Consider the following 20,393-nt stretch of genomic DNA (forward strand, 5'->3'; position numbering starts at 1 on the left):
TCGATATAAGGAAGAAATTTGTCCTTATGACTGTGGTGAGACACTGGAACAGGTTGCTCAGAGAAGTTGTCGATGCATCCCTGGAAGTGTTCAAGGCCAGGTTGGATGGGGCTTTGAGCAACCTGGTCTAGTGGAAGGTGTCCCTGCCCATGGCAGGGTGTTGGAACAAGATGATTTTTAAGGTCTCTTCAAACCCAAGCCGTTCTATGATTCTATGATAGATTTAGGGGTGGACAAAAGACTACTGAGGAGCTGGCAGCTGAACCATCAGGATGCCTTTCAGCATGGTGTTCCTAGTAGCTCCTGGGACCTATTCTGCTAATATTCTCCTATTTGAAAAATAATGCTATGGCCACTCTTCAGCTCTTCTGACCCCACTTTCCAGATGTACCCCTCAGTAGATCACAGGTCGGGCCAACAAGGTAACTGGTAGGCAGGGTTGAAGGGCAAAGGCAAGCCACAGAGCTGTGGTGAAAATGTATGAGATATAGGCTAAGTTGCAAAAGAAGAATGAAGCTCCCATTTCATGATGAGCTGCTGCCTGAACCAGAAATCTCACCCTCCCATAATCATTTTCCTCTCTCCCTTTGCTTTGCTGGAAGAAGCATTTGTTTAGTCACAGTCAGCTGGCTCAAAAAGCTAATTTGGCTAAAAACTTACCTATTTTGTGTGTTGAATTTGTTTTGGCAGCCGTGAGATTTAGAGTGGTTCAAGATCACCATGGATTTATGCCTCAAGTCTTACATTTCATGATGTGAGATCTGCCAGGTCAGCTGTATCAGTGACCCATATATGCAATACTAACAGTATTTAATTTACTATATACATAATACAAATATTACACCACAAAAATTATGTTAAAAGAATATTAAGGTTCTGTGCAATAGTCACTCCCTTTGATGTGACTCATTTGACTTCAGGTTCTTTATTTATTTTTTAGTTCAGTGTGAGATCAGATTTAGAACTACATGCTTTAAAATGTTCCAGTAATTGTTCCAATATGTATATGCACGGGTTTATTAATGCTTTCAAGCTGCAGATAAATGGCATAACAAATGAATGCAGTTAGATATGTTTCAAAGTTTTACAACGATTAAGAAATAATATATACAAACCACAGAGATTGAATGGTGCATCCCAAGAGATTCACATGAGGCCAGCTGCGTCCTGTTACACACAAGCACTGAGAATTGTGCCTTGGTTTGGGATGTGAAGAAAACTTTTATCTGTTCTGCAGCTGCAGCAGTTCTCATTTTCCAAGCTGATATTAGGGGAAAAGACTTATTTTTAGATGTACAAGGAGAAATATATTATATTCTAAATTGTTGTATCTAAAATAAAAGCCTTTCTAATTAGTTAAATTTTCCATCAAATGATATGCAAGTAATTATTTTGATTCCCACAAGTTACTTTTTATACTGATAAACACTTGATCTACTGGGGATACACAGAAGTAACAAGATGTCAAATCTCTTTGCCGTAATTTACAAGCTACAGTGTTGTGAAAATTTCTCACCTGCATACTGGAGAAGGCTTATATCTAGTGACTGATTTAAATAGCTCTCACAATTTAATATTTTGTAATTAAAAAAAATATGTGTACCTGGAAACTCTCCATGAGCAAACGGACATTTAATCCAAGAGCCTTGCTTGGTTGTAAACTGAAAGCAGAGAAATCTGTTAGGAAAACTGAATTTTCAATTTCAATCTATGGCTACAGATTCAACTAGAAATGATCAGTGCATTCCAGAAAGTTGCAGAAGGTCAATGCACAGCTTTCCGGCTCTACGATATCTTCCAACTCTTGATTTAAATTAGTTTCCCCAATTCTTCAGGTATTTATACACATGCTTAATTCACAGAAATGTGTAGTTCCATTGACTTAAAAGTAATCTAAAAGATAACACATGCCTATATTAACTATGTGGCAATTTTTTCTCAACTAAAATAATAAAAGGTACTCTAGTAAATGTAATGTATTATCATTTTTATTATCAAATATTTAAAACAGAAAACTTTATACGTTTAGTGCATGCTTCAGAGTTTGCATTGACCTCAAACATTTTCACTGCTTTTCTTAAGCAAAGAGGGCACAACCTGACCTCTGTCCTATCATTGCTGCTGCACTTCCAAAGAGCCTCCTTTTAATCTGATCTTTCACATTTCCCTCATTCTTACTTCCCATTCATCAGAGCTATGAAATAAGCTATGAGATAAAAATACTGATCCTAAAGAATGTTAGCAACTTACGGTTTCTAGAGCTGACAGAAAGAGGGGAGTTAATAGATGTTTTCCAAAGAAATCCCTTTACCTTCATGCAAAGTCTTGGGTGAGTGTCCACACGAGAATATTTAACCTGCTTGAAAAGAAAGCACTCAGCATTAGCTAGTTTCATTAACTAGTTTCACAACATCAATTAATCAATATTTTCATGGTTTGACTACTGAGAAAGGAACTGGTTTCTTTACTTTATAAACATCTCAGGAAGTTAATCACATAAAATAGTAAAACCAGAAACAACCACTATTTTGGATTACTGAATAATTTGCTTCTTTTTAACTGTAACATGTAGCATTTTTTATAGTCTGTCTGGCCCATTAGAGCTAAATTAATTGATTCTGTGGTGGCTCATGTGCAAAATTCTGATTACACAGTCATCTTGTTTCAGTCCCTTATTTACCACTCATGAACAAATCAGCAGAACATTTAAACATACACCCAAAAATTTTGTTCAACCTTCAGTTCATAAATACTTCTATTTTCCACATCCCTTTCCCAGAAAAAGTCTTAAACATAGACTGAATTCTAGATATCCACTTAAGGGACCTACAGAATGTTACTTTCTTGATTAACAACTATTTACCCACCAAGGGCTTCACCATAAAAAGCCTTGTCTCATATAAACAATTACTACCTATATAAGTGATCTTACTTAAATGAACATCATTTCTCAAGTGACTAAGCACAACATCTGGCATCGTGATCAAACACCTCTTTCCTGTAGCTTTTTTGAGAAGAACATAATGGACGTTCTTGGGTATGTCTACAATAGGGTCCCAGAAGACAGTTCTGTAAGAGTCTGCTCAGATATGGAGACAGCATTGCCATCGACAGAGAAAGTCGAGAGCCTAATTGGAGAGAAGTATTGCTTTGGGCCTAAGTCAGTACATGTGCATGGTACTAGAGTGTGTGGCACTGTGTGGCTTTACTGGGGGAGCTGGCACTATCTGAGGAATCTCTGCAGTAGTCTCCAGCACACTATAGAGATGGTTTTGGGGTTACAGTACAATAAATGGACTAAATTCAATACCAAACCTTTTTGGATTAATTAGAAAAAAAGGGAAAATTAATCGTGTCGGTGAATACTAATATTCAGCCATTAAATGCAATGAGTAGATACAGGAAAACACTCATTGTCTGGAATAAACTAACCCTGGATTCTGTTCTGGGTAATAGATATGACCATTACCAGCCAAACCTCATTTTAGGCTTTTTTTCTCTCCTGCAAGCAATGATTTGTACTCGTCAGCAGATGTATCCCACAAGGACCACTCACATGTGTAAAATTAAATATATTTGGGTTTGCAAGATTAAAGCTTCGTTGAAACTGAAAAAATGGTGAATCTGGACAATCGCTAAACATTTGGCCAAGAGCTCCTAGTCAAAAAAGCATTCAACAATCTTGAGTCAGCCCCCTAGGAATCATGTCATCAGAATAATCCTTGTAAAGTTTCAAAAATTAAGATTTTTTATTTTATTTGCCTTTTCAGTTGTTACCTCGGGTTTACTGGCTTCTCTCTACAATCAGGAAAGCCTGAAACTACTTTTCAAGATGAAAGCCAGAATTCTAACCAACCTCATAGATCCAGTGCATTCAGCATTGGGAGACTTCAGATTGAAGTATTAAGCAGTTCAAGACACATGCAATATAAATCCTTTTCAACTTTAGAACATCAGTGCTGGAAGAACTGAAGGACTCAACAGTCCATAATTTCAACACCCACAATTTCAATACATTGGACCAGGTTGATGAATCAGAGAGATTTTTATAGAGTACAAAACAATCGTGCCCTACCAAAGTACCATCATGTCTCCAATAAGATTTAAAGAGATTTAGTTTCATCTGGCTTAGATTTTAGGTGTCAAAACGTCATATATCCAAATCTGATCTAATCACAATAAACTCTTGTGATAGTCAGTGAAAAGAAAGAGGTACCTCCAGGGAGAAATCCCTTCATCTTTCTCAAACACCTATCTTCAGATGAGTTGTCCTCTCAATATGTCTGTTTTGCTTACTTTAAAGGGAATCTGACTTGAACAGTGTAGACTTGAACACCTTTTAGACAACAAAGGCAGGGCAGATGAATCATGCTTTTACTATAAATGAAAAGCAGACCATATTTACCCAAAAAACTTTAGCAAACATTACCAGCTTCACAGTCATCTCCACTTTTTATTCTTAATAGTGAGTCAGTGAGCATTTTGAATAAATCATGTGGTTAGTGTGAAAGAACAGACTGTGATCATGAATAATTTTAAGTGTCAGAGAAGAGGAGAGGAATTTGCAACTGCTCCTGTTCCAAAGTCTAGCTCTTCACATTATGCCTTTGATGATGGCCTTCAATCTCGCAGTTTGACTAAATCTGCATAAGCTCTTACTTTCTCAGGAGAATTTTTGGAAGAGTTTTGTATATCTTCACAGTGGTCATCAGACTTCATTAACCTGCATAGGTTAACCATGACAAGCACAGGACAGGCTGGCTCCCAAGCTAGGGTTTGTGTCGCTGGGTTATAAACGATGTTATCCCATAGCGCCTTCGTATCTGTGCACAGAGTGGAAACGTTATTCAAGTTGTCTAAAAACGAATCAAAACTGTTCATAAATCTGGTACCTATACATGTGCTTAAACCCAAAAGCATTGCTTTTCCATTTCCTTGTCATTTTCACCAATCAGTTCTGCTGTGTTTCACGCTGTAGCACTGTAAAACTTGAATTCATCCCACCATAGTGTTGGCGTTTACCAGAGATACTCAACCTGAGAGCTTAGTCTTACCAGTCTCCCACTAGAGTGACCAGGCAGGCATCACCAGGACTCTGAAGTAGGCTGCATAAGCTCCTAGGAGTGCGTCCTCTGCCCATCACTCACAGGGGGGAGTGTTACACAAGTAAATTCCTAACCAAAGACCTTCACCTAACTGCATATGGTAAACTGGAATTAACCCATACATTAATGATCAGAGGTCATGGTATTGGAGACAGTTTTCTGTGCATCTTGTGTAGGACTTACATGTACACAATGTATACGTAAGAAGATAAATTCAAGCCTTTAGCTGAATATCAAGAGCTCCAATAGTAAACAAAGCTATGCAAGTAATTCACAGTAAATAATTTTTCCACAGCATTTATATAAATCTTATTTGTATGTATACTAGGAACATCATAATTTCAGACCTAGTCAAAATCTATTTGGGGATACCTTAAATAGGCACTGTTATAAAATAAAAGCTGTCTTATTTATCTGATTGGTGAAATTAGTCACTTCCTATGACTTTCTCTGCCATTTAGCTGCACGTGGATGAGAGGATTTCCAGTATGAATTTCAAACTGATATTTCAGCTCTTAAAGAAGTAATTTGGAAAGTTTTGCATCTCTCTAATTGTCAGAAGTAGGAGAAAAATGTATTTCTGAAACCATTTGTGAAGCAAAAACTTGGAAACATGGCCAGTTGTATGTTCAAGAGAAGTGAACAATACGTGTGACTAGAAAACGCAGCAAAGTGAAGCACAATCTACGTTAGGGTGGAAACACCAGCTGTCCAAATTCAATTCCCACCACGTATAACATTCCTATTGGTACTACTTCTCTCAGAAATGTCCTGAAATAAAACCTTTGGACATTTTCTAATAGAAACTTTCCAGATTCTGCCAAGCCTCTTTCCATCTTAACTTTGTGTCCCAATGCGTATACATCAAAATACTGGAACTTTCTAGGAAGTGAAAATTTTAATGCCATTTTTAAAAAAACTGCTGGAAATTTTGATTCTTTTTTTAAAATGCCATTTTTAATAAATGGACATTACTATAAAGCTAATGTTTAGAAAATATTTAACCTGACTGCAAAGTCCTGAGTCCCAACATTTCTGACAGTTTTCACAGCTACATTTTAAATGTAACAGTCTGTAAGAATGTAGATATAATGTAAGTGTAATCCTAATACTTAAGAGAATAGTACCACAGTTAAGACTTGTCAGGTTTGTTTCCAGGCCTGCTCATTGACTTATTACCAGACTTCCCTTCTCTTTTATTCCTTTGTGGCATCTACTTATTTACATGATAATAAAGATGCTCATTCATCTTCAGTCTCATATAATTACATGGCTTAGTAACCAATAGACATTCTTTTTTCCTTTTCTTCTCTTAGTTACATTAACCCCAAACAGTTATTACACAGAGAAGCTTCTTTCTGATACACAACTGTTAATTACCTCCTACCAGAGAACTAACTCTATAATCCCAACTTTATTACATCAATGATAAATGAGTCAAAAAACCCAGTCTACTTTAGATATTCCAGCAAACAGAGCTGTCAGTTAGGAAAAAGAAAGATACGTGGCTCAAAAGCTGGAATTCCTTATATACTTAAATACTCAAACAGCTGCGTGCTAGTCTGAAAAATTGCTTGAGATTCCTGCAAAGAGGATAGCTGAGTAAACAAAAAAGATAGCTGTAAAATAGTATTTCCCATATTCACTTCCGTACCAAAGCTATAAGTTAAGTTTTCAATTGTAATTGTCCATTGGAACTTCCTAAATGGACAGAAATAAGCTTTAAGAGGCTCAGTGTGCCAAAGCACCTACTACCCTTCCTCTGACTAATAAAGCTTTGTAACCTGTGCTCCAGCTATCCCCATACTTCTGATTCACTGGCATCAGAGAGGAGAATGAGTGCAGCAGAAGGGGAAGAAAAAGAAGCAAATTTAGAAGGAAGGAAGAAATCATGGGATTGATGAACCCAATTTCCCGCACTTGCAAAGCATAACCACTCCAAGTACAGGAAATACCTAGAGATACGAGAAAATTTGGAAGAAAACAACCTGTGCCCCATGAGACCCAGCCAGAAGCTGAACAGCTACTAAGAATAGAGGACTTCATACTGCAGATGGCCAACTGGCTTTGCCTTGATGACCTTGAAGCCAGCTCTGACTAAATGACATAGACATAGCTACAGACAGAGCTGGAGCATTCCTGTAAGTGCTCCCTATTGCATAAATAGAAAAAAAAATCCCTTTCTTTTTCAGCTGTTACCTCAGACCAAACTCTGACTTTTCTGGAACATTATGTGTCAATGGTTTCCCACGAAGTATGGGAGCTCCCACATGCAGTTAACTGTCTTGTTCTTCAACCCCCTGCTCCCTCCTTTAAGCTGGGTGTCAGGCACCTTCTTCTTGAAGCCCTATTCTCACACCAGCATTTCAAAGCTGACCTCATTGGCTTTGCTTCCCTCTGGCCAGTTTGCATATGACTTAAGCAAATGTGGGAAATGACTAGAAAGTTACTTAGTGTTTATATTGGCATAAACTTGGTGAACAATTTGGTCTGAAAGTAAGTTACTTCAGCTACCCACAGTATAACAAACCAATATGATGATTTCCTTGAAGTTTTGCAATGTATGTTTTTCAACTTAGATTAATCTCAAATGATGACATACTACTGGAGCTGCTGAAAATCACTCATAGAAAGGGCAATCACGCAGTACTTGCCATTTTCGAAGGGGCAAAGTTGTATCCTCCTTGCATCTGGAACTGCCAGCCAACCCTACAAACCAAAAAGTGGCCATTAGCTAAAGATTCTCAAATACACCAGTTTTTAACATTACAGACAGAATGTGACAGAAGACCTTTCCACCAAAGATAAAGATACTTTATTAGAAAGCTTTGGAAGTTCTTTTTTTAAATTAAGTTTTGCACTAGATATGTATTTTATTGTGCATCATTAGGGGGATTGGAGCTGATGAACTAAGGTGATCCCTTCTAACACCTTATTCCTACTGAGTCATATATTTAGCCCAGTTTCATTTACAAAGTCTTCTGATTTGATTTCCGTTAAGTTTCTTACAGTGTCATTACTTTCTAGGGGTATCAAAAGACATTCAAGAATGACAACATCTGATCTCCTGGCCTTTGCAGTGCTAAAGGATATATCCTTAAAATCTGAGGACTAACAATCGAATCTGCAAGTATATGTGCATGGCTGTTACTATACCCTAATTATTTAGATTAATGTTCAAATGTTTCTATTACAGTTCCCATCTGTTTGCTCAGCAATCATATTGTGGAATTCTCTGTGCATACAGTGAGTGGAATAACATCTTTCCAGTTACCTCATAGCTTTCAGAGTGCAATAAAAATAATTCTTAGGCTTGGAAGAAACCTTGTGGTCACAACTTGCATATTGAGGTATGTGATTTTAGATGCCTACAATTTACACATCTCAGTGCAACTAAAGTGCCCAAATTACTACTATAGTAGCCATATGAAGATCTAGCCAATGCAGCCAGTGGAGTCTGCAGTGCTATCTAGCACATCCCAAAATAGCCATCTACATTTGGTCAGCTGAGTAACCAACTGCATTAACTAGATCTCCACTGACTCTAAGAGTTTGGACATCTAATTAAAACGTAGATATCTACATCTGGACATCTATATTTAGGTATCTTAATCCACAAGGTAAATTCTACCCCCAAAATTCACTGAGAAACTAGGTTCACATAGTATCTTTATATCTTATCAAGATAATTTTAAATTGGTTTGGTGACTTTTTATTCCTTTTTATGAAAGATATTCCAGAATCTCACTTCTCAGATTATCAGAAAAAAATCTGTATCTATCCTGAAGATATTAATGGAATTAAGTTTATCCCCCTTTCATTCTTGTGGCAAGAATGGCTTTAGCTTAAAAAATCTGGTCTTTTTCCTTGTAAGTGACCCTTCTAATCTGTACTTAACAAACGTTTTCTATTTGCATGTGTTTTACCAGGCTACTGAAAACATGTTCTTTGAATTTTCTGTATAAGACAGCTTCTCCATTCCTCAGCCATCCTAGATTTTTTATGTACACCTTCCATTTGAATGAATCCTTCTTGAACGTGGATACAGGAATTGCCTACTATTTCAAAGAAGGCCTCGCCCATACTTTCCTGTTAGCTTGCAATAATCCAACCCAATAGACCTTTGTTAAAGTTTACATCATTTAAGCACGTTAGTTTAATCATCCAGATGTTTTTTCCCTCCACTGTTATTTCTAAATGAGGACTCTCATCTTACAGCAATAATTCCTTTTATTAGAGTGAGTGCATGAACTTGCACTTCATGCATTACACTGCATGCTCCTTTAATTATTTCACATATGAAGCTCTCTAGTCTCTCACAATTATCCTGACCCTCTTCCATTTTGATTACACCTCTCAACTGTATTATCAGCAAATCTCATTAACATGTTCCTATCTTCTGTGTCCATGTCATGGATGAAAACATTTATATAAGAACTGCTCTAAGTGTGGTCCTTAAATAACCTTCCTGCTAGCACGGCCCCATTCAACAATACTCAAGTTAGCCCTCCAGCTAGGTATTATCTACCATACAAATCTTGTTCTCACTCCTAGCTTCCTGAATTCCTCTTTTAGTTTCTCATGCAACACTGTATCAACTGCTACGCTGAAATTCAGTCAGATTAAATTTGCTGTCTTTTCATTGCTCATAAAAAATCAGTCAAATTAATCTTACACAATACCTTCCATAAATGAATGTAAATTGTATCCCATTTTCTTATCTCCATGTTTTAATTAGTGTTTCCTAAAAAATCTCTTCTACATTTGCATAATCATAAGGTCAGACAAGCCTTAGTCAAAAACTTAGGTCTAGAGGCTTTTTCTACAGATTTTTCCACCTTCCTTAGCACAACTCCCAGATAAAATTTCTTCCATCAGAAACACAAGTATATACCAAATTCCAGACTGTGTTACCTCAATGCAAAGACAAGGGAGTAGCTGAGAATATTTCAGAGAAACTGATTTTAAAGATTCCTTCCCTTTGATCTGAAATGAAAAAGATGGTCATGAATCCAGGACAGTAAATGACTTTTAATGAAGATAAATAAAGATATAAAAGGACATTTCCTGTAACTATGACCTCAATTGAGCATTTCCATTTACAAGTCACTCCCCACCAGTTAAACAAACTGCTTTGAACTTCAACTCACCACAGCAAATGCCCCTACATCTTCACAGGTAAACCATTTGTGGCACAGGCGAACGTAATAATCTTGATCCCGAAGAAAGTTGGATACATTCACTGATATAATTTTCCTTGCCCTGTCTACATTATAATCAAACTTTCCAGCTAAAAAAAGAAAATTCAAGCATGAAATTATCACATCTGTTTCTTTATTACTTTATTAATTCTTTTTGTTATTTCTTTATAAAACGTTCAGATTTTATTTCATGACTTCATGGAAATTAAATTCAACTTCTATAGATTCTTACCTAGGATGTTTGAATTAATTATTTTTATATGCTGATATTCTTAAAGGTATTCTTATTTTATTATATATAATAATTTTCATGAGAATAAATTTCAGTATTATTCAGGTTTAAATTTGCACTGGCAATACTGAGAGGCCAGGGCACCTACCAATTGTACCTCAAACTTAGTACTTGAAATCTTACGTAGTTCATGTACAAATACTTGAAATATACACACTAATACTACAACAAAAGCTGATTATCCCAAGGTTTCAATTTCATTACATAGAGAATATGTGCAATTATGTTAGACAAATACAATATGTGGAGGGATGTTCTCATTATTTTTGTATTCATGGCTATGCCAAAATCAAGATGGCTTTTGGCAAATTCTTTTCAGTCTATCTATAAGGTCTATCTATAGACAAAATATAAAAGCAGCAATCTGAAGTGCATCAAAAGAACACAAACCTGTTTCCAAAAGTTTAAGTATTAAATAGGTTGTCCGTACCTTTATCTGCTATCATGCATTTCCAAGTCAATACAAGGAAACACATTTTCCATGGCATTACCTATCAACTACATAGTAATTATCAGCAGTGGTAGTTGTAAATCATTTTTTGCTCTGCTTATTCAGCTATGTAAACATATTGCATAGGTCACCAGATGTATCTCACAGCTTTAAGTTGTGTAGAAGATCAGCTCACCCAAACAAGCTGGAATATATTTTCCCACATCACTGTTCCTGCAATCTGCAAAACAGAAGCCAGAGTTTTCTTCAGTACTACTTCATTTATATCACTGTGTAAATAAACTGCCAAATTATCCAATAGCTTCCCAACAGGAAACCTATTTTATACGCCTTTTTAAAGGCAGATTTACATCCACTTCTAGATAAACAACAAAAAAGTACCCTTACCATACATAAAGACTATATCACAACTTGCCTTAAGGAGCTGTCTCACCAGTATGGGGTTTCTGCTGGAAAACCTCACCAGCAGTTTAAAGTGGCAGCCTAGGATATACAACTGCATTTCTTTACCAAGTACCTAACAATAATTGTAGTAGTAGTAGTAGTAACAATTTATTATTATTATTTCGGTTATTCTTTCATTGAAAGCTACTCCTGTTGTTCACCAGGTTTATTCCTCTGTTATAAACTGTGTATTTTTACTATTCTGAATCTACTCCAGGCTTAGAGAGAAACATCTTATTTAGCTCCCAGAATTAGAGGGCAGTCCCACTTTCAGAACTAATATCTTTGTATCTCCAAAACTTAAATCTTGATTTAAGAACACTAAATCAGTTCGTAATGTGTTGCCTACTGGTTTCACCTCTCCTTGCTTAACTCTGTATTAGAGCAGCATTTTGCTCTCATTTCCCCACTCAGTTCTTTTCCCCAGAGAAATATTTCCTATTTTTGCTTCCTTAGCCTTGTAAAGTGTCTTAAAAAGGGGCTTTATAAAACGCTATTTCCCCACACACACACACATACCCTTTATTCAAAAAGGACATATCTACTTCAATAGTGAATTGGGTTTTATGAAGAAAATGAAAGGCTTTTTAAATATAAAAAGGCTTTCTTTCTATGAAAGCCTGAAACATTCACAACATGTCTCATACTGTGTGCAAAGGATGATTCTGTACCAAGGGGCAAGGGCAAGAGCCACCTACCCACACACTCTGGAAATGGGAAGACAGGACAATCCTGGGCACTGGATCGAATGAGGAGTATCAGTTAACTTTTTGCACCACTATTTGGTGCACTTGCCTCCACTAGCCACACTGTGGTTGGACTTGGTTGGACCACAGTGTTGAACCTATTTTTATACACACATAGTAGGCACCTTACCCCCCAAAAAGCGAAAAAAAGCTACCTTATCTTATCCAGTTACATGAAAACAGCTAGCTATAGAACAGCTAGCTAATGAAAATAAAAAGAAATTTCTTCACAGTTTCCTGTTAAGCTTTCCTCAGCCTCTGAAACCACCTGTGGCCTAACAGTGAAGAGAAGCAGAGGCTTCAGCTTATGCACAGAGAGCGCACAGGACTGAGCCTGCAGGCAGAGAAAGAGTACATGCCAATCACAAGAAGGCCAATTAGGACAAATGCATAGTGTAGTTCAGTTTTCTGTATTCTTTTAGATATAAACTCTGGTCTCTGTTTTTTATAGCAAGTCAGACATTTATGTGCACAAAATTAATCATCAAAATGTAGAATAAGAGTGGTCCTGGCATACCTGATCTACCACCAGTTAGATCAGTGCATCCCAGAATGTGATTTGGCTTTGCATTTGGTGCTTTTTAGTTTGGTTTGGTTTTGTCTTTGAAAAGATGTTTCTTGAAAAACATCTGGTTTAAGATGTTTTCCTACCTTCAACATAGTATTCCTGACTCAGCTTGACTTCACAGTAATTTGGTACCGTTTTCATGGTCACATAGATGTGTTGTGCTACATTGACTTCAATGCAATTGAATTGTACCTGCACCTGTTCAAAACATTTATAAAATCAAGTTTGCGTGTTACTTCCAGAATACATGAAAACCCCTCGTTATCAGAGTTAAGCAAGCAATATTCTTTGTTCAGATTTATTTATCTTTACAAAGAGCATTAAGGTAGCATTAACAATGTAAAAGACGCAGATCCACTTAATGAAAGGATTTCAAAGAGTTATCATTACTTCTTATCCATGATGTTCCTATCTTCTTCACTTCCAGAAATCCACATTTCTAGAAGCTATCAAATAATCTTAAAAGCATAGAAATACAATACCTAATGCGTATTGAACTTCAAAACCAACACGCTTTTCATACTACCAAAAGTCCCAATTTGTAGGCATTTTACAAGCATAAACACTTGGAGAATAGGAAAAAAAATTCTGTTTAAATGTTTAATGGCAACTTCAGCAAACTTATCCATTCTAGTAACAGTCTGTGAAAGACAAAGCAATTTAGGAGACTAAAGTTCATATAGCAGGTCATTCCCTCACTGGTAACAGTAACTACTAAATTCCATATTGGTTTTCATGTTGGATATACTCCTATTTGGTACAAGGCGTTTGGAGGGTAAAAGACACATTCTAGTCACTGAACTGACACTAAGAAAATTCCATTACATATGTTTGTTGAGTCTTGCCTATAAACTTACCTTACTCCAAAAGCTACCAGTTGTTCACTGCTGGCCCTGCATTGCCTGTAGGGATGTCTGATCAAGTCATACAGAGCATAAACTGCAGTTGCGGACTGGGAGAAGAACTTCATTTCACATGTGCAATCAATATAACATTCACAAAGCACATGAAGTTACACATTTTGTATAGAATTAATAACAGTTATCCACCAGTAACTGAAAGCAAAAAATCGTGTCTTTTTTAAACTGTTGGTCAAGGATGGGTTTTGTTTTGTTTTTTCCCCAGTTGCAAATTTTAATAACAAATACTTCTGAGTTTAGTTTAGTAAAGAATTGTACTCTGCTGTTGCAATTATTACCATAAGTTTAGGACAGATGTGCACAAGTGCTTAGGCACTTGGCTATCTTCTAGATGTGTAAATTCCATTGATATGGTTGGACTTAAATAAATGATACGTATGCACTTAAAATCCCTGAGGCACGGTGCCTCCTAGCAATTGGAGTTACAAAAGCTTCCCACAATTTTGCAGGCACTGAAAAAAAGCTAGCAAGGCTGATATGAAAATTAGGCTTTGCAGAGGCAGCTTGTTTTGCAAAAAGTTAAGTGGAATAAGTACAAAACCGGTGGAGATCTTAATTTATGTGTTATAAAAGGACAATTTGTTATGGTGTTTCGTTTGACAATGCTGAAGCATACATTTCATTTCAGTTTTCCACAAAGTCAATATGAGAGAGATACAAAAAGTATTTCTGTCAAAGACTCATAAACATTTAAATGAAAAACAACCCAAAAAAAGAGTCTACCTTCTTTCCATTAAGCATCATGCTTTTTTTCCTAGCAAATCTCACATTTGTGCACTGAGATTGCTGTGTGTCCAGTGAAAGAGAACATATTTCCAGCCCACGGATATTCTCTGAAATGAGTTAGGAATAAATATCAAAAATCTAATCTGAGCATCTTTAAGAAAAAGAAAAAATAAATTAAAATATACTGTATCATAATCTTTCCTTCTAAGTGAAAGGCACATGTATTTTGTCTCTGTTAAAAAAGAGGCATTATATATAACACACACATGGGGGTAGACGCAAGGATTTCATACAGATTGCTAAAAAATAAAGCTTTAATTACGCAAATTTAAAAAATAAATTAAGGCTGAGTGAAGCACACCAGGAAATCTCTAAATGGTAACACACTAAGCAGATAATGGCAAGGTGGTAGTAAAAATAGACTATGGCAAAGCTTGAGTGCTTTCATTTTGGTTTAGTGCAGAATTGTAACTTCAGACGCCAAAAGTGTTTCTCCTTCTGTTGGGGAAGTCACTCATGTCTGAGTCACCAGGGCAGACAGAATTCTCACTGTGTGTGTCTCTGTGTGTGTGTGTGTATGCATGCATGCATGTCAGAGCAAGAAAAAAAGGGCAGCAGTATGCTTGGGGCACCGGTAGAGGACAAGTTAAATGTATTATGCTGGAAGTAAAAATCCAGTTGTCTTGAATTCATTACTGCAGCTCTCATCCCCTTGAGAAGGGCCATGGCTTTATCCTGCTTTGTAGTAAAATAGTTTCACAAAAAATGTCTTTCTGATATAACTACATGAAAACAGCTTGGACACAAATATTGCAATATGGAACAAAATTTGGCTGAACAGCTATAAGCAAAAAGTAAACAGAAATGATTCAGTAGCAAATCTGCTTCCTACCATCCAGACTCAGAGTTCCTTTAATGTTTAAATGAAGAGAGCATGGGCTTCCTTGGACACATTTCATCACTGTTGAGATCTTCATGCTTTTCAGTACCATAGAAGATAAAGATGCAGGGGCATCGTGGCAGAAGCTGTTAAAAATGCCACCTGCAAATACAAATACAAAGACAGAAAAATCTCATTGTGTACAAGATATCTAGGGGAGAGAAAGCACCAAAGAAAGGTAAAGCTTCACCTCTACTGAAATCAGTAGGAAAGTCACCATTGACTTCAGCAAAACCAGTACTTTACCTAACACTTCCACATGGCCAACATAACCAGTTGGCTTCACTAGTAATGCAGGGGGGCGGAAAGAACTGCATTGCAGATGGGTTTTGATAATAAATTTGCTGGCTTGGGGAAGTCTTAACCCACAAGAGGAAGCAATCACACTTTAACAATTCAGGCTAGCAGAGCACACCTAGACCAACAGTGGTTTTAAATCATCAGATCTGCTAGATTGTGGCTAGATTAATAGTTCATTTAAACTCTTTTTCAAAACCATTACCTGTATACTGTGAGCACTCTCATAGTATTTTATTTTTAGGATTGGCTGATGGTCTCAACGGCTGGCTAAAATAACACTTTCACACAAGAGGGCACCATTGCATTCCTAGTCATGGAAAAGTCCCTCAGGATTTCCTTCTGCTTTACACTAGAACAACAAAACCAGAATAAATACTATCCAGGCCTTCTTTAAGGTGTGAACAGTAGGCACAGAACACAGCTACTATGTCTCTGTCTCATCTTATTTTCCTATGGAAATTTAGTCATCCCAAAGCCTTAGGACATCAGTTTGCAAGCTGCCTTCTGTAGGCTAATGTAAAAGAAAAAAAAAAAACAAACCAGTCTTAAGGCCCCAAGTCTCACCAGTTAGCCATATTTCAATTCTTTCTACTTCTCAGGCAGCCCTGCACAGAAATCAGTTCTTTATTTATGAATTTATGCTGGTACAGTGGATTTAATCCCCAATGTATTCCTTGGGCTTCTCTACCTTACATACATCGTTTGTAGTCCCAAAAATTAAAGAGTCTAAGAAACTATCAGAATAAATAGCAAGGGTTTTGTCCCTTGGCTTTGTGGTATACAATGCAGCACACCTCATTTTATCTGTAACTACACCACAGTAATTTCTGTGAAATATTTCTTACCCTTCTCACTTTGGTACATAGCATGAAAGTTAAAAGACACCCAAGTAAAATGAAGTACTCTACTCCCCCTGGGGAGAGGCTCGAAAAACAAAAAAAAACATTTGACTCTTATTAGTCATACGTCTTAACATACTCCTCGAAGGAGTTCAACTGCTACGGCAAAGAGAATAGTATGAAACAGCAGTGCCACAATACTGTGCTTGCCATAAAATAGAACACTCTTAACTCAAATCGTAGGGAAAGGATGCATCCCTCAATGTCTACCCAAGAATTGTTGTGAAGTGTGGATGCCCATTGACTCACACAGAAGACATACCCACAGTTCTCACAGAAGAAAGGTAGGATGCGGAGGAGAAGGAAGGGCAAAGCTTACCCTTACTTAGCCCTTCATTGAAGTGCTCTAAATTTAAAGACTGAAAGTGTGTTAACTTGTACAGGACCTCTTTCTATATTACGACATCCTCACTTTCACAGTGTCCAGTTGCAGCTGAAACACATTGTCAAGGATCAGATACTGATACATGCAGGACATGAAGACAGGCTGACATAAATGTGGTACCTTGGCTTGAATCTGTCAGGCCTTAAGGTGACTCACACTTGGTATCAGGAGAAATAAGTCCTGCATGATACATATCAAAAAAAGGAAAAGGCAAACGCTTCACACCTGAATCTCCACTCCATTATCCTGTGTTTGTGCCATAAAGCACCTTTTGGAAGCAACAGGATATGCTGATATGAACTAAGTGGAAAGAATGGAAAACAAGGACACTTTACCTCAACTGACAGCAGAGTCAACTGTCAATTATCCAAGGTATCATTGGCAATGAGAGAAGACAACTTGTGCAAACCAAAGAAAAACCACAGATCATTCAAAATACACAAATCAGCCTTTAAGAGCAGTGAAGTACATTGACTTCTGAAGAATTTGCAAATGTGTTTCCACAGAGATGAGGCAACTTTAAGAAGTACAGTGCACAGCAGCCAGATGTGAACATTGTATCCCATGTTCCAAGAATGGGTGGTGTAATAATTCTGAAAGTATCTCAGGACTGAGTTATTGTACAACACCCAATCAATCCACCCACAGTTAATTGGGAGGTTATTATATTGCAGAACTGCCTGATAATTATTACTAATAATGTGATAAGTGATTAGTTTTAGCTCTGTCTCTTTGCTCAAAAGATATTTTCTTGACTGCATCGTATGGCATACAGTTGTGGATACCAAATGGTATCCAGAAGCAAGTGTTTCTACTTAATTTCTTGGTTGTTGGTGTAAATTTCTTGATCCAGACCTATAATCTTGGCCATTCCTATGTCTGTGTAGAAATTATTGAAGGGAAGAGCAGTGTGTGTGTGTGTGTGTGTGTGTGTACGTGTGTACGTATGTACGTACATTGCCAAAGCTGACAGTTCTTTACAAAGTATTCTGTTTGGGTAAATTTGACTGTATCATCTGACCTTACTCACTTTTAGGAAAGACTATCATGACTTACTTGAATTTGTCATCTGACCTTACTCACTTTTAGGAAAGACTATCATGACTTACTTGAATTTGGTCCTTAGTTATTACTGCCTGAGGTATGGTGCTATCAGATGTCACAGGCTTGGAATTATATCAGGAGAATCCTAAGTCATACCCGGGTGCATTAGTGACATTGGATCAGTACCAGGCAGATGCACACACACACACACACACACACACAGTTTTAGGGACCACTGTCTGTCCATAAGCAATGACAGTATCCTCCTTGATCCCAGCTTCTTCCTTCAAAATGAGAATAAATAAGTAATACACTAGATAAAATGAAATTACTCTTCCACTTTGGGTTTTTTCCATTAATTTTATGATACATTTTGAGAATTGCGAAAGATGCTTCAAAACTCATTAATAATAATCTAAAGGAATCATATCATGTATGAGGATATTAGCTTTGGATCACAATAAATATATAATACATGGAAGAGCTGACAGAAAATAATTTTCATCCTATAAGTCATCACAGTATGAGACTCATTTCTGACTAATTCTTTAGTAAACTCTTACCTTATCATCTTTTAATCCCCCCCTTAGATAGCTTCCTCTGGAATACACTCCTCTTCCCTTTTCTCACGAGTAGTTTGATCTACACCCCAGAAGACATGAAGATACATCTTGCTACACAAACCATCTGCCGAGTAAATCTTGCCTAAATTTTATGTTTATGAATTACAGCTGTAATTAGCCCTACATGAGATAGGGATTGTTGCTGTAATAAAAGATTCCTTAATTATGGACACATATAAGCCCAGGCATAAAGAAGTCAAGGCTTATTATTCAGCATGTAGACACTTTCCTTGTACTTCCACCATCAGCTCAACCACAGCAGATTATTTTTTTATCTGATCATGCAGCAATCAACCTAGAACTGTCACAACAGCAAAACACACCTTATATACACTTATGTACAGAAGCCAGAGCTGAGCAATGAATACGCAATAGAAATGATTAGATGGATAATTTGAAGCCTCAGGCAAGAAGATGAAATTGGAGAACAGCAAAAAAAAATCCAGGGGAAACCCATTAATAAGAGGTCCAGGCCAACACCCAATAGAAAATGCTAACTGGTTTTTTGTTTATTTCTTCCCTACAAAAACTGTAAGAATCTGAACTACTTGGGATACTGACAGTGCTAAATCTACGAGCATAGCTAAAGCATGCTAAAATTGCTTCACTGGAGCATCATTCCATGACTATAAATTACAGTAACATTTCAAACCTATTTGCATATGATTTACCACAGTATCTGCTGCATCTGTGCATTAGGATGATTCAACAAAATTCATAAACAAACTAGATATGCTCTCCTAAGATAACCACATGGTGCACTTCAGTTAATAAATACCAAAATTGGCCAGTTAAAGGTACTTACAGCTATTATGAAATTGATTAAATATCAGACTGACCACCTCTCTTTCACAACAGATTTCAATGCACAGTAAATTACAAGGGTTTCACAGCCGTACGTGAAATAGCCAAATACATTTTCTGAGAATGTAATGCTCTTCAAATCGTTGATATATTGATGTCAATGTCTGGATATATTACAGTGAATTTCAAATACCACTGTAGTCCTTATGTACTACTAATAGCCTAGAAGAGCAGAAGGGAGAAGGCAGAGTCAAAGTTATGTTTGCCAAATACTACTGAGCTGATAGTTGCAAATTTTAGGAAATAAACTCATCTTTTTGTTGCAGCTAAAAGCAATGACTACTGTAAAGGTGCTCTATTATACAGTTAAGGTCTTTTAAGGTAATTTTCCCTCAAATAATATATAATAAAAAGAATGACTGTAGAAAAGGAAGTATGGAAATAAGTATACACCCACAGTTGCGCAAGTGAATTAAGGTGAAAACTAAAAACTGTTTTTTCATCATCCCTGTAAGGCTGAGTCATCCTACATGTTTCTTGTGTTAAAGATAGTTGATAAGTCATTTTCAGGCAACACTGAAAACCTACAATCAGCTTCACGCACATCATCTTGAAAGATAAGGATCTTTAGTTTACAAACTCTTCAGTGCCCAAAGTCTACATCCAGCTAAGAGCTAAACATCTAGTTTTAGCTTATGTGCATCATCTAAACACCTCTGGCAGTCAACAGAAAAGGAGAACCTCTCTCATCTCCCTCCCAGCATATAAATCACTTTGTCCTAAGATGGGTGGAATGAATCACCACCTCGTGGTACCTGTAGTAAGTCTCCACTATCTAGATTTGTATTTGTGTAATACCCAGCACAGATTCATAACCAAGTTCTTCTCTTTGAGACCAGGGTTGAAGGGTTTGGTTTCCTCAGCCTGTGCTGCCCGAGGGTATGA

The 20,393-nt window shown here is 36.9% G+C and overlaps 1 protein-coding gene across 3 annotated transcripts in view; it reads right to left on the reverse strand.

Moving 5' to 3' along the window:
• Positions 1 to 20,393, reverse strand: part of IL17REL (interleukin 17 receptor E like) — a 48,820-nt gene that overhangs the window by 7,748 nt on the left and 20,679 nt on the right. For 2 of the 3 annotated variants that reach the window (XM_056341901.1, XM_056341903.1), the window contains 11 exons: positions 15,346 to 15,495; positions 14,451 to 14,560; positions 12,891 to 13,005; positions 11,225 to 11,269; positions 10,256 to 10,395; positions 10,020 to 10,091; positions 7,760 to 7,814; positions 4,660 to 4,823; positions 2,312 to 2,359; positions 1,604 to 1,661; positions 1,116 to 1,261 (listed from right to left, as the gene is read on the reverse strand). In XM_056341901.1, the coding sequence (XP_056197876.1) occupies positions 1,116 to 1,261; positions 1,604 to 1,661; positions 2,312 to 2,359; positions 4,660 to 4,823; positions 7,760 to 7,814; positions 10,020 to 10,091; positions 10,256 to 10,395; positions 11,225 to 11,269; positions 12,891 to 13,005; positions 14,451 to 14,560; positions 15,346 to 15,495 (1,103 nt within the window). The remainder of the gene's footprint in view (positions 1 to 1,115; positions 1,262 to 1,603; positions 1,662 to 2,311; positions 2,360 to 4,659; positions 4,824 to 7,759; positions 7,815 to 10,019; positions 10,092 to 10,255; positions 10,396 to 11,224; positions 11,270 to 12,890; positions 13,006 to 14,450; positions 14,561 to 15,345; positions 15,496 to 20,393) is intronic. The other variant, XM_056341902.1, reaches the window with a different exon arrangement.

Source organism: Falco biarmicus, chromosome 5, assembly GCF_023638135.1.
Source record: "Falco biarmicus isolate bFalBia1 chromosome 5, bFalBia1.pri, whole genome shotgun sequence".
Classification (NCBI taxonomy): Eukaryota; Metazoa; Chordata; class Aves; order Falconiformes; family Falconidae; genus Falco; species Falco biarmicus.